The 12,164-nt window shown below is 37.1% G+C and overlaps 1 protein-coding gene and 1 pseudogene across 5 annotated transcripts; both read left to right on the top strand.

Annotated features, from left to right (window-relative positions):
* Positions 1 to 837: 837 nt before the first annotated feature.
* On the top strand, positions 838 to 9,513 carry LOC132102980 (pre-B-cell leukemia transcription factor-interacting protein 1-like). Of its 5 annotated transcripts, none has more exons than XM_059507746.1 (10): positions 838 to 979; positions 2,719 to 2,807; positions 3,245 to 3,459; positions 3,586 to 3,854; positions 4,735 to 4,959; positions 5,557 to 5,580; positions 6,834 to 6,877; positions 6,976 to 7,092; positions 7,362 to 7,629; positions 7,902 to 9,513. In XM_059507746.1, the coding sequence occupies exons 2-10, from the start codon at positions 2,745 to 2,747 to the stop codon at positions 9,242 to 9,244; spliced, it is 2,568 nt and encodes an 855-aa protein (XP_059363729.1). In that variant the 5' UTR covers positions 838 to 979; positions 2,719 to 2,744; the 3' UTR covers positions 9,245 to 9,513. The 5 variants fall into 5 exon arrangements, with proteins under 5 accessions (XP_059363729.1, XP_059363728.1, XP_059363727.1 ...); XM_059507745.1 differs by having other exon boundaries at positions 7,899 to 9,513; XM_059507744.1 differs by having other exon boundaries at positions 7,893 to 9,513.
* On the top strand, positions 9,254 to 12,025 carry LOC132103492 (toll-like receptor 3; annotated as a pseudogene).
* Positions 12,026 to 12,164: the final 139 nt, after the last annotated feature.

Here is a 12,164-nt window from a genome sequence, read left to right as displayed (position 1 = left end):
ATACTGTACATAAGCATTTTACACAAATGTATACAAAATGGGTCCTAATACATGTTGAAAAAGTAGCATATCAGATGCTCTATGCAAATGACCTATTGTAAACGGAGGCAATACAATACATTACACAGTCACTTATCTGTAGTTTCAAAAAAAAAAAAGAAAAGAAAAACGTAGGTCATGCTTGCTCATGCAAAACTTTTCACTGCAATGCTAGTGTGTTTTGGGTGCTTGATATGGCCTTTAAACCAAAGTCAAAAAGTGATATAAGCATGGCCACAGTGAAACTGGAATTCTTTTTTTTTTTTTTGGAATGGCTTTTTTTTTTTTTTTTTTAAATAAGAACAGTTTAGAAGGTTCTTAAGACGCATAAGTAACAAAAATCCAAATAAGGATACTTTTATAAACAAAAACAATTTAAGAGCATTACAAACATAATTTCCTGTTATTAGGAAAACTTTTATTCTTCAGAGCAACTGGAGTGACTCAAAATCATATTTTGTTCCAAACAGCCCTTGAAATTGGTTTTGAGTCTTTAAAGAAAATTTCAAATAACATAAAGCACATAATTGATGGTGTAATAAAGTCTTGCTTAGAGGAAAAGTAATAGAACACCATATCCATGTTTTACATTACTAGACATAAACACCAAGTCTAATACATGCGGATGGAGGTTTGTTGGGATCCTTTCTCATTTGTTTGAGCACACATCTCCTCGTTATCATGTCACCTGTGTTCGTTATAGTCACACACACAAAAAAGTGTGCTTTGAAGGGCGGAAGATAACGTATGCTGTCATTGGTGAAGAACCAGTCTGTGGGCGGGACATTGCTAAACGTCAAGCGTTGATTGGTGGAAAACTTTAGAGACCGAGGGCCTGTCAACAAAACTGCACACTTGAGTTTGCAATTTTGCACAAGACAACGAGAGCGTGGTGGAAATTGAAGAGTATTAAAGGCGGAAGGTGCTTCAGAGTTTTTAGGTATGCTTCTCTTTAATACTTTTAGACAATTTTCGTATTTAATCAAATTCACATCGCCTTTACATGAAACTTGGGGCTTGTTTTTTCTTCTATATTTCCGGCATGTGCATGAGTGTATATGTAAAGTGCGACTTCGTCATTTGCCTGCAAATTTAATTTTGAACACTCCCATTTCTCAAACGCATCTGATTAAGATGTGCACAGATGTCCAACATCCGTGTAACGTCCAAACACAGAGAGCATGCGATGCGTATATGATGCATGGAAGTAATAATTGTGCTGATACTCGTATGACGTTTAGATGTGTCCTTGTATGGACATTTTATGTTGGAAGAGATGATGGAAGAGATAAAACTGACAAGAGTTTTTCATTTACTTTTTTAAAACGGTCTGGATTTATCTGGTTTAATAGTTCACACATTTACCAGAGTAATCGTAGCTTCCCCCTAAAATACCATATTTGTTGTTGCTTCTATAAAATAATCACTCATTTTATTATCGTATATAATATGATAATTTTCGCTAAAATAATTGCTTTATAAATGTATTACATTACTATGGAAGCCTTCCAACCTCAATAATCTTTCAAAAATGTGTCAATATTTTAGGAAGCTTAATAAAGCTAAGCTTTTGTCTGTAAGACAATTAAATAACTATATATGATTAAAATAACTTACAATAATCCATTTTTATATTATATTTATAATTATTTTGTGTATTTTTTTATTATTTAAAATATTAAACATCAGTATTTTCACTTTTTGTTTTTGTAACCAAATTATCTTTTGATAATACCAGTTCAGTAAGGTGCACTTTGTGCTTCTTTCCGTGCTATTTTTAGCTGTTATCCATTTTCTATATCCTCAACAACTCTCATGGCTACATTCAAAAAAACTCTCATGGGAGCCACATTATTAGCAGACACAAATTACTGCGAAAGGAAAAAAGATCCTTATTAAAGAGTGAAGTGTGTCACAAAGTGGCACTTCGATGATTAGGCCTCTTTCATTTTAGAAATTGTCATGGAAGATTCACCATTTGGCTTATCGGGATTCTTGCTTTGTTTATGGCAGATCTATTTAACATTCAGATCTACTTAGTATTCAAAAGATTTAGCACAAATGGAAGAATGTTTGAAGAAGGTGCTGTAATTCATTGAAATGGCTGGTCGTCTTTGACCCACTTGGAAAAGTATCTCACGTCTGTCTTGGTTTTCTGGTAGTGAGCAGTAGGTCCATTGCTTTGTTTTTTTTCACTGTTGTCAGTATGTGTATAACTCCACCATTCTCCTCTTGCATTTAGGACTGTTTCACTTGACATCCTTAGTAACACAGCTCTTTGCCAAAATATTTGCCAGCCAGGGAACCGTTGGTGTAACCGATGGAGCAACACAAGGATAATACTAATGAAGTGAAAAACACTTTCACCGCAGCTCCAGCTTTTCACTCTCTCTCTTTTTCACTAGTAGAGGCCTGTAGTGCAGAGACCATCCTCACTGAACTCTCTCACCACCCTCTCCATTATATAAACCTTGTCCTTTCCATAAAGATATGTCTTATGTGTACAGTGTATGCTAACACAGTAGTTCTCTACATGTTCAGGGTCCTTTACATATCCTTTACGTCTCATGCAATGAAACTCATCCCTCAATACAGATTGGTCCTAAATTTTTCTGTATTTTTCTGTGATTTGTCACTGAAATGGAACTGGTGACTTTCTGAAGTGCTCATGTTTTTCAGTTGCTGGACGGAGCCACTAGGGGGCAATGTCTGAAAACAGCAACAGTGCCAATGGAAGCAGCTGGACCCTTCTTACCTCAGAGGTGAAGGTGTGTGTCAGGGTCAGAGGCCAGGATGAAAGTCTCTGGTTTGAAAATAATCATGTTATTGCATGCATAGATTGATACAAGCGTCAATGACGTTGCATCCAGGCATTTATATACATATATGTGTGTGTGTATAAATATGTATATGTGTGAAAATTGAAATTCATACATGCAGTGACTTGAATACACATCTTCTGTTTATATAGGTGCAGTATTTACGTAATATAGTTTATGGAAGCATAGTATTTATGTAGTATAATCAATAACTCATGATATTTATAAAAAATATCAATAGTACTGTGCACTCATACTGGGGTACTATGTTATTACTTGATGTCCTGGTATCATAATGAAAAAAGAACAAGGCAAGGTTAGTGTGGTAAAACTTCCCAAAAACATACTTCTTTTATTAATTGGAATCTTTCACTTTCCGTGTGCAGGTGTCTGGAGTTGAGAATGTGGGTCAGGTAGCTGAAGGTCTTAATATGGAGGAGCAGCTCTCAAAAGCACCTGAGCCCTCACCGGAGGCCCACGGTGACCTAGAGAAGCACTCCTCTGAAGCATCTGCTCACCAGCCGACAGAGACGTCCTCGCAGTTACAGTCTGACCCCGCTCTCACCCATGGGTCAGAGCCTCCAGAGCTATCTCAGGTGTCCTTCCTCGAATAAATGCTTTAAATGTTCTAAAATCCTGTTGGCCATAACAAAAAAAAATCATCCTGTTTTCTTGTTCCTTTAGTGTAAAATAGTAACTAAATCTAGCAAAATATTAACCAGGTAACATCTCCAGAGACCAGTGAGGGTCGGGCGCAGCTGAATGCTGCTCATGTCAGAGAAGAGCCCAGCTCTGTCAGCTCCTGGACCCCTGACCACGGGGATCAAGGCCACTCACAGAGCCCAGGTTCTCCCAGTGCTGATGGCGAATCATTCTCTGACTCATACGCTCACATAAGTCCTACCTCGGGATCAAGTCCACTTCCTGCTTCAGTTTATCAGGAAAGAGACTGGTTTAAATCGGATGAGGACTCTCTGAGAAAAACCATAAATGAAGGTGAGAGACTGTACAAAAGAAGTGATCGTGTGACATACTCGTTCCTCTGTGTATTTATAATCTATTTTGTGATTATTTGATTTTGTTTTTAATACTTGTTGCTTGCTTCTATGTTTTATGTACTGTATATACTTTTAAAGTGGTGGTCAAAACGGAGTGTAACTGCAGTTGGCAGATCTGTTATGAAATAATGATGGACTTGCATGATGACTGGTGACAGCTTGATTTCTGTATATTATTCTTTATTTATATATAAATAAAGCGTGTCTGCTCTGATTACATTTCAGATGCATCATTCTCTCAGTTTTTCACTCTCTTTCTTAAGATGAACATTTGCTTGTACCTGCATCCTGAAAAAACTACAGATTGTATTGTTTTTTTTTCCCAAATCTATATAAGATGGTGTGTCAGTGTTTGTCTTTATTAAATTTGTGCGCTTTATGTAATTTGAAGAAAGGAATGGGGCTGCAGCAAAATCGTAGTAAGACTTTGGCTGTGGTATTTCAAGTAGCTTGTGTAGCACATCAGCATACATTACAATTCAAAAGTCAAAAAGTAAAATATTACAATTTTCTATTGTAATATATTAAACCGTTTTCTAATTTAATATAATTTCGAAGGGTCATTTATTCCTGTGATGGCAAAGTCGAACTTTCAGCAATCTTTTCTCCAGTCTTCAAGTGTCACGTGATCCTTCAGAAATCATTCTAATATGATCTGGAGCTCACGAAACATAACCCTACAATCAGAGAACAGTTAATAATATGTTTCAGGGCCAAAAAAAGCGATGTTTGGATTGTGTATTTGTGTACAGATCATGCTTTTTTTAATTAACCTACTGAATATCCCCCAATAATCATGTGCCCTTTTTTCTGTGTAGAGTCTAAAGAAGTGTTAGAAACAACCGGGAAGGAGGGGCATGCTTTACGAAAGAGAAAAATCTCCCACCTGGGCTCTTTGGACAAGACTGAGGCAGATGATGATGAAGAGGGGGATGAGGAAGATTTTCAACCGCCTCAAAGAGAACAGGAAACAGTCTTCTCTTTGAACAAGTGCATCCTTGCAGCTGTAATTCTTCTAGGGCTAGGGACCATTTTCTTCTCTGGTAAGCATGAGGCCCGTTTTCACATTCTTTTTCATTTTAAACAAATCAAATTAAATACAGATCGCTGTATTATCTAGATCCAGTACTTAGCATATTCAAAAAATGAAATAATAAATGTATAATTTTAATAATACTTCCTATATTCTTATTTAATTACCATATTCAGCACCAAAAAGTGGGTCTTTTTAAGTTAAACTGAGATGAGATTTATCTTATTTAAAATAAATTTGTAATTACAAATAATATACTGTCAGCATAACGGTTTGAGTGAATTTGTAAGTCGTTATGTGTATAAAATTGTATCCCTTTTTTTCAGTTTGATTTCATAAATGGGATCAAGACACTGCTCTTAGGCCGCCGTTATTAGGTTGTCAGTCACTAGAGACGTCTGCATGAACTACATACTCAGAAATGTGTAATGGAGATTATCAAGGATGGTTAGAATTAACTTTTATAAGACTGTTGGACAATCTGGTATTGAATATTGCATGTCATAAAAATGGGGCATGTGACCAAAAGTAGCTATGCGGTGGCCCATATCAGAGAGTGAATTTGAATATGTTCCTGTGTCTGAGACTGAGGTGTATTGTTCCACAGGTATGCTCATGGACCCGGATGGTGGTAGGAAGAGAGAGAGTGTTTGTGTGTCTGTGTGAGATGGATGGAGCAATGAGATGCTTAAGCTCAAAGTAATTTGCTGGTGAATGGATGCTGCTGTTGAAAACATGCATGTGCTTTTGCATATGTGCTGGATATGATCTGGTTCTCAACCTTGACTCCTATGCCCCTCATTGTCCACAACAATATTTGAATGGCCTATCCACTTGTTCATGATTTGCTGGATAAGAATTAAGGATAAGAATTTTAATTATATATTTTTTTACTCAAAATTTCTACCTGATAAAATATTTTAGAACTTGGCAAATCTAGAACAATATGTATTAGTAATATGTATTAAAATGCCCATGACAGATACTGTTAATTTACATGACTTTCAATGTCTAGAAATCACTTTTTACTCGAACTGTCTCGAATATCCAGAATGTCAAAGAATGTGGAAACAATGGTTCCTTAGGTTGAGACAATTTTTATTTATTTATTTTTAGAATAATTTAAATAATCCCGTTTCTCTTTTCTGTACTCAAAATGAAATTCACCCAAAAATGAAATTTTGTCATTTATCCTCAAGTCACCCTCAAACCTGTATGAATTTCTATAAAGATATTTTGAAGAATGTGGGTAACCAAACAGTTTCTGGTCCCTATTGACTTTAAACATTATGGAAGTCAATGGGGACCAGAAACTGTTTAGTTACTTACAATCATCAAAATATCTTCTTTTGTGTTCAACAGAAGAAAGAAATTCATACAGGTTTGGAACAACTTGTGGGTGAGTAAACGATGACCGAATCTTAATTTTGGGGGGAAATTGAGAGTTGCAGTTATCTGGGCACTGGCTAAATTGTGCTTTCATGATGTACAATAACTCATGACAGTTGCATTTGAAATTGTTTGTGCATCCTGTTTAACTTCCTGTGATGTCAAGTGGATGCATAACCACTCTGAATAACTGTGGAAGACTGAAAGACCATATCAGTTAGTGACATGAATAATGCATACATTTAGAAAATGAATCGAAAACATTTAGATTAATGTACAGATTTAATTCTGAACATTGCATGTAATAAATAAGCCACTGCTGGAACCGCATGCTTTCTGTGTGATCCCTCAGTCCCTAACTACTGAGTGTTTCAGCTCCATGTAAGCTTTCTCATCTTCATCACATTGGCCATTGTTGCTTTTTAATGATCAATATGGGATTGTGATTATGGTTATGTTGCTTGATTTGCTTGATCTTCTGCGTTTTCCTCTCAGAATCAGACATGGATGTTAGAGAGTTGAAGGAACCAACAAATCAGGTCAGTTCATCTGCTATTCATTTTTTATGTGATGTTACAGACCTACACATTATATTTTAGTTAGTATATCTTCTGTTGATTATTTATGTGTGTGATAGGAGTGGCTGAATCCTGAGGTCTCCAAAGACATGCCTGTTGGTTTTCAGCCTCCAGATATTTTAAGCAAACAGGCGAAGGAAGATCAGCACATATTGTTACTACAGGCACAGCTTCAGGTACAGAATCTGTGTTAAATGAAGTCCAAATGAGTGCAACAGAATTACAAGTAAACAGGCTCCACATGTAAATGATCTTTTATACTGTTCCTCAAGGTTTCTAGGACCAAGAACTCTTGTTGTAATTTACTTTTGTATGAGTGTTATATTCAATAAGGCTATTTCTGTTATACATTATTCTCTTTTGTATTACAAAGTAGCAGGGAAATTTTCAATGTATGGCCAAATTAAAGCTTTTCAGTTGTTCAATGTTAATTTTTTGCACTCAGCATCATCAAGTTGAACTGAAAGAAGCGCAGTTTCAGGCAGAGGAGGGAGAGAAAGAGCGTGTGAGGAGAGAAGAGCTGGAGAAGGAGTGCGAGAGGATAAAAGGAGAACTAGATCGAGTCCCTGCTCTTCAGAAGGAGCTGGAGCAAGAGAACGAGAGAATGAAAGAAGAAAGTGCGAGAGCAAAGAAAGAGCTGGAGGCCGTGCCATTGCTACAGAGAGAACTGGAGCATCTGAAAGTTAAAGTTTCACAGCTCACACAGAGCACAGGTGCAGTGAACACACATGCACACACACTGACAGCATCGATTCATCAATGAAACACATGTATTCTATGTATAAAAAACAAAAAACTAACAGATGAAAGTCTAGTAGCATTTGTATCTCTTTAACTTCACTTTTTAAAATAGAGAGCATTATGAAAAACAAATTAAGTTATGAAATGGAAAGAAAATTTTTGATTGTTATCTCTGTATTAAAAAATGTATTTTATGAAATAAAAAAAATAAATTTGCATTTTATTTCTCTTTAAGGAAGAGCAGAATCTGTGCACCCCATAGCAGCCTCTTGGATGCCCTCTGCTGGAGACAAAAGTGATGTACCACCGATTGAAAGACGAGACATGAAGCCCAGGAAGACTGGGGGCAAAAAGAGTGAGGGCAAGGGAGACAAAGAATGGAAAAAGAAGAAAAGTGGAAAAAAGGAAGATGACAAGGAAAGGAGGGAGAGAGTGACTGAGGGAGAACATGCTAAGGAACAGAAGGAGTGGAAAAAAGACAAAAGCCACCAAGAGGCAGGTAAAGCAGGCAAGAGAAAAGAGTGGAAAAAGGACAAAGAACGAGATGATGCTAAAATGGGGAAAGAAAGTAAAGATTTTAATGGGTGGGAGGAAAAACAAGAATCGAAGGAAGATAAAAAGTGGCAGAAAGACAAACATGTAGGACGGGATGAGAAGAGGGGAGACAAAAAGGACTGGAAGGGTACTGGGGACAAGAAAGCGAAAGAGGAAAAAGAATGGAAGCAGAGAGGGGAGCGGAAAGAGAACAAAGACTGGACAAGTGAGACACGGAGTAGCGGGAATGACCATAAAGAATGGAAAGAGAAAATGAAGGATGAATGGAAAGGTGAAAAGGAGTGGAGAAAGGAAAAGAGTGATGGAAAGCACAGCGATAAAGCAGAGAAAAAATGGAAAGTAGACAAAGAATTTCCAAAAGAGTACGATGGAAAAGAAATGGAGGAAAAGCACTGGCGAGGGAAACAAAGAGAGTCAAGAGATGGAATAAAGGAGGAGAAAAAAAAGAAGGCGTACAACCATAAAAATGAGGGGAAAAATAGCTCCAATGAAAAGGAAAAACAACATAAGGAGAGACGTGGCCACAGACCACCAGACGAGACCTCCTCCCATCACCATAACGACCGTGAAAACTACTGGACCAAACAGAGAGAGCGCATTCAGCACTATACCGGCAGGCGGGAGACGTGCAGCGGTGTGACCGACTGCGCTCGAGTCGAGGGACTCTCTCCCGTCAGCCTGCAGGACTTCCAGACCCTTCTCCAGTCCTACCTGAACAAGCTCCAGGATCAGGACCAGACCTCCAGCAAAGAAGAGCTCCGCAAGCTGGTGCAGGAGTTCTTCACGGATGGAGTGTTCGCTCATGATCAGATGCCGTTCAGGGAGTTTGTGGAAGATGTGGAAGACATTTTAGAGGACATGGCTGAAGGAGAAGACAGCGACAGCGAGGGAGAGGAGAGCGAGGAAGACGACGATGATGAGATGGAAGAATTTGAAAGAGAGGCAATGGAGAAGTTTGCACTTCCAGAAGAAGTGAAGAAGGTTGAAAGGAAGGGAGAGCAGAAAAAAGACCGCGGAAGAGTGAAAAGTTGAAGGTTCCTCATGGCGATCTGGAAACAGCCAGGCCTGATTTTTAAAGAGCGTATTCATTTTGAGCAGTACAGCTTTGCTTTTTCTTTTGAATGATAAAATTATAACTGTTAAAACATTGATGGTTTCCTTCTTAAAATAGCTGTTTTTGCTCATTTTTCATTTATATTTGAGAATGTTATACACCATCAAATAAAGTCGCCTGTTCTGTCGGTTAAAGATCTGGGGTTGGATTCATGAAATGTTCTTAAGAATAAAATCCTTAACTCAAATTTTCTTTTCTTCTTGGCAAGAATTCTTAATATATATGTTTTTTTAAAGTATTTTCTTTAAAAGAAAAGCTGACAAAGAATTAACATTTTTGAAAAATAATTCTAAATGACCTCTAAGACTACATAGATAATTAATAAATTAATTGGACCATTATGATGTTAAGATATACGTGTTACAACATTTTATAATACTAGCTACATATAATGTTTAATTTTTGTGATGCTCTGCTTTTTTTCTTTGCTTTTTTCCAATTCTTTAAATTATTTTCTTTGTCTTTAAGGTTAGGACTCCTGACCCAATGTTTTTGGTTTGTTTGGGAATTTCACTAGTATTTATAACATTTTATGGAGGATAATAATTAGTTAATAACTTGACCACTAAATTGTAACTTAAAAATGCAACACTGATAATGTAATAAAGTAATTTTCTTTTTTTTTGTTATTGTTGTTGATTGTTAATCGCTGACATTCATATGGTTGTGGTTATGGTAGTTGGTAAGGCTCATACTGTGAAACTTTTCACAGAATAAACAGAGGATGTGTTGCTTGTTTGCTCAAAGATTTGTGCAATTTTAGGAAAACTTTTTTTTTTTAACTCTATCGCTGCAATGCAGTTCATCATCTCTTCATCACAATATCACTTGTAGTTCCTGATTAGAAAGAAATTGTAAAACAGAAAAGTTTTCTTGGTTCCACCTGTGCTGCACTTTATTTGATTTTGACCTGAATATCTCCAATGAACTCTGAAATGTTTGCTTTTTTGTTGTGCACGTACAGCAGTTTACATCAGAACTTTATTAAGCATGATTAAACTGTAAAAGACATTTAATTTAATAAAGTAACTCATAGAGAGCACAAAAAAATCTGCACAAAAAGTATCCTTGTTTTTAATAGTACATATTTTATGAGTATTAATTCTGAAGGAATTCACAAATCACAAGAAATTCTTGCAGAAATCTGTCCCAGATATCCTCATTGAATATATGCAGTATTTTACCTATTCTTCAGTCAGTTTGATGAAACAGTAAAACAAAAAATGTCCTATTTAAGTATCATTAAGACAAACTGATGGTTCAGTGAGGAATCAATCACACAGAAAAAGGCAGGGCTTGAGATAAGTGTTTTCAAAAAAGAAAACCTGTGCTTTTTCACAGGTAAAGAGGAAGTGAGGGAAATGGTTCACTGAAATAGTCTGTTACTTTCAGTGTGAGGTTTCAGCCATATTTCAAGCATTCCGGCTGATGCCTTTTCACGTGTACCTTCTTTGGAGGTCCTTCAAATAGATGGGAAAAGACTGGAGAGGGTTCAATCTGGTGCATTTTCAGCACTCCCCAATCTGAAGTGTTTGTCGGAGCTTTTCAATGATGCCATTTGTAGGTCCATCAGCACAATGGAAAGTCTCGCACTTACTGGTTTGAATAATTCGGAGGAGTTGACACCGAGAGGTCTGAATTTAGAATGTATCTAGCAATATATTTGATCCGTTGGTTAGCTTAATCAGACTAGAGATGACCAGAACTTGTGCACAGGGCCTTAGTGATATTTTCTGTTATCCTTCTGATGGAATGTCCCATCTGAAGAACCTGAGTGTGACAGACGGAGGGATATCAACGACTGAGATCAAAGGATGTCCAGGGGGATCAAAGACCTGGCCTGTGACCGTCCTCTCGGGGATTCAAAATCTAATAGGAAACAGAATCAATATCTCTAGCTGTGTGCCAGAACCTCTCCAGCCTTTCTTTGGAGTTTAAAGGAGAGTCACTTGATAGTATTTTGGAGTCTGGGGTTGGAAAAGTCAACAAATTTAGTTTGACAGGAACTGTAATAACAAAATATTCTGCAAACTTCAAAGATATATGTCGTCTCATCACCAACCTTAATATTCAGGCCCTCAGCCAACAGGTTGACTACAGAGGACCTAAAGAGTGTGGGACAACTTTGACAAAGTTATTCATCAGCAGATCAGAAGTAGGCCAGCTGGACTTTAGTTTCTGGACAGGTAACACAGGTTTTCAAGCACTGCAAATGGTCTATATGAAGTTGACAGATGCTCCATTCCGTGTTGCTGTGATTGGGAGTATTTGGTCCTTAACCTTGCTGGACCTCACTGGAAACTCAATCTCAGAAGTTGGCAGAGACCAGTTTGTTTGTATGCCTCTTCTTGAGCAGCTCTTTTTCAGTTTTAATACCATAAAAACCACACAGCTGTATGGATTTTGTGGTTTGCGTCACCTCAAGATACTCAAACAAGATCTCACAGCTTACTGCAAAGGTTTCAGATCCCTGAAGGCTTTGGAGGTCCTGCTTATTGGTAAAAACATCATTGAGACTACAGAGGATGGATCATTTCGGGACCAGAGGGAAGCTCTGTGAACCATCACTGGGTAGATTTTTGTGTAATTTAAGAGTTGGATTCCATCTAAATATGATTTTTTTATGGATTTCCACTGAAAATACAGCGATTAAGTATTGATGTACATATGGAACTACTTTTCAGCTGGGATGTACATGAACACCACTGTTGGTGCTAAAAGTAATTTCAAAATAGAAAACAGTTCCCATTCCCATTATAAATGTTTTTTTATACTTCCATTTTTACACTACATCTCAGAATGTGTTTAAATTCTCGAAATTAGTTTTATATACAAGCA

Source organism: Carassius carassius, chromosome 24 (assembly GCF_963082965.1).
Source record: "Carassius carassius chromosome 24, fCarCar2.1, whole genome shotgun sequence".
In the NCBI taxonomy this organism is placed as follows: Eukaryota; Metazoa; Chordata; class Actinopteri; order Cypriniformes; family Cyprinidae; genus Carassius; species Carassius carassius.
The sequence above is the reverse complement of the archived record's forward strand: the minus strand, read 5'-3'. Positions and strand labels throughout refer to the sequence as shown.

Bases quoted from the DNA above. Each gene is read 5' to 3' on its own strand.
- LOC132102980 (XM_059507744.1), top strand. From the start codon at position 2,745: ATGTCTGAAAACAGCAACAGTGCCAATGGAAGCAGCTGGACCCTTCTT. The intron at 2,808-3,244 runs GTGTGTGTCAGG...TTCCGTGTGCAG, and splicing joins TTCTTACCTCAGAGGTGAAG to GTGTCTGGAGTTGAGAATGT. The intron at 3,460-3,585 runs CTTCCTCGAATA...TAACCAGGTAAC, and splicing joins CCAGAGCTATCTCAGGTGTC to ATCTCCAGAGACCAGTGAGG.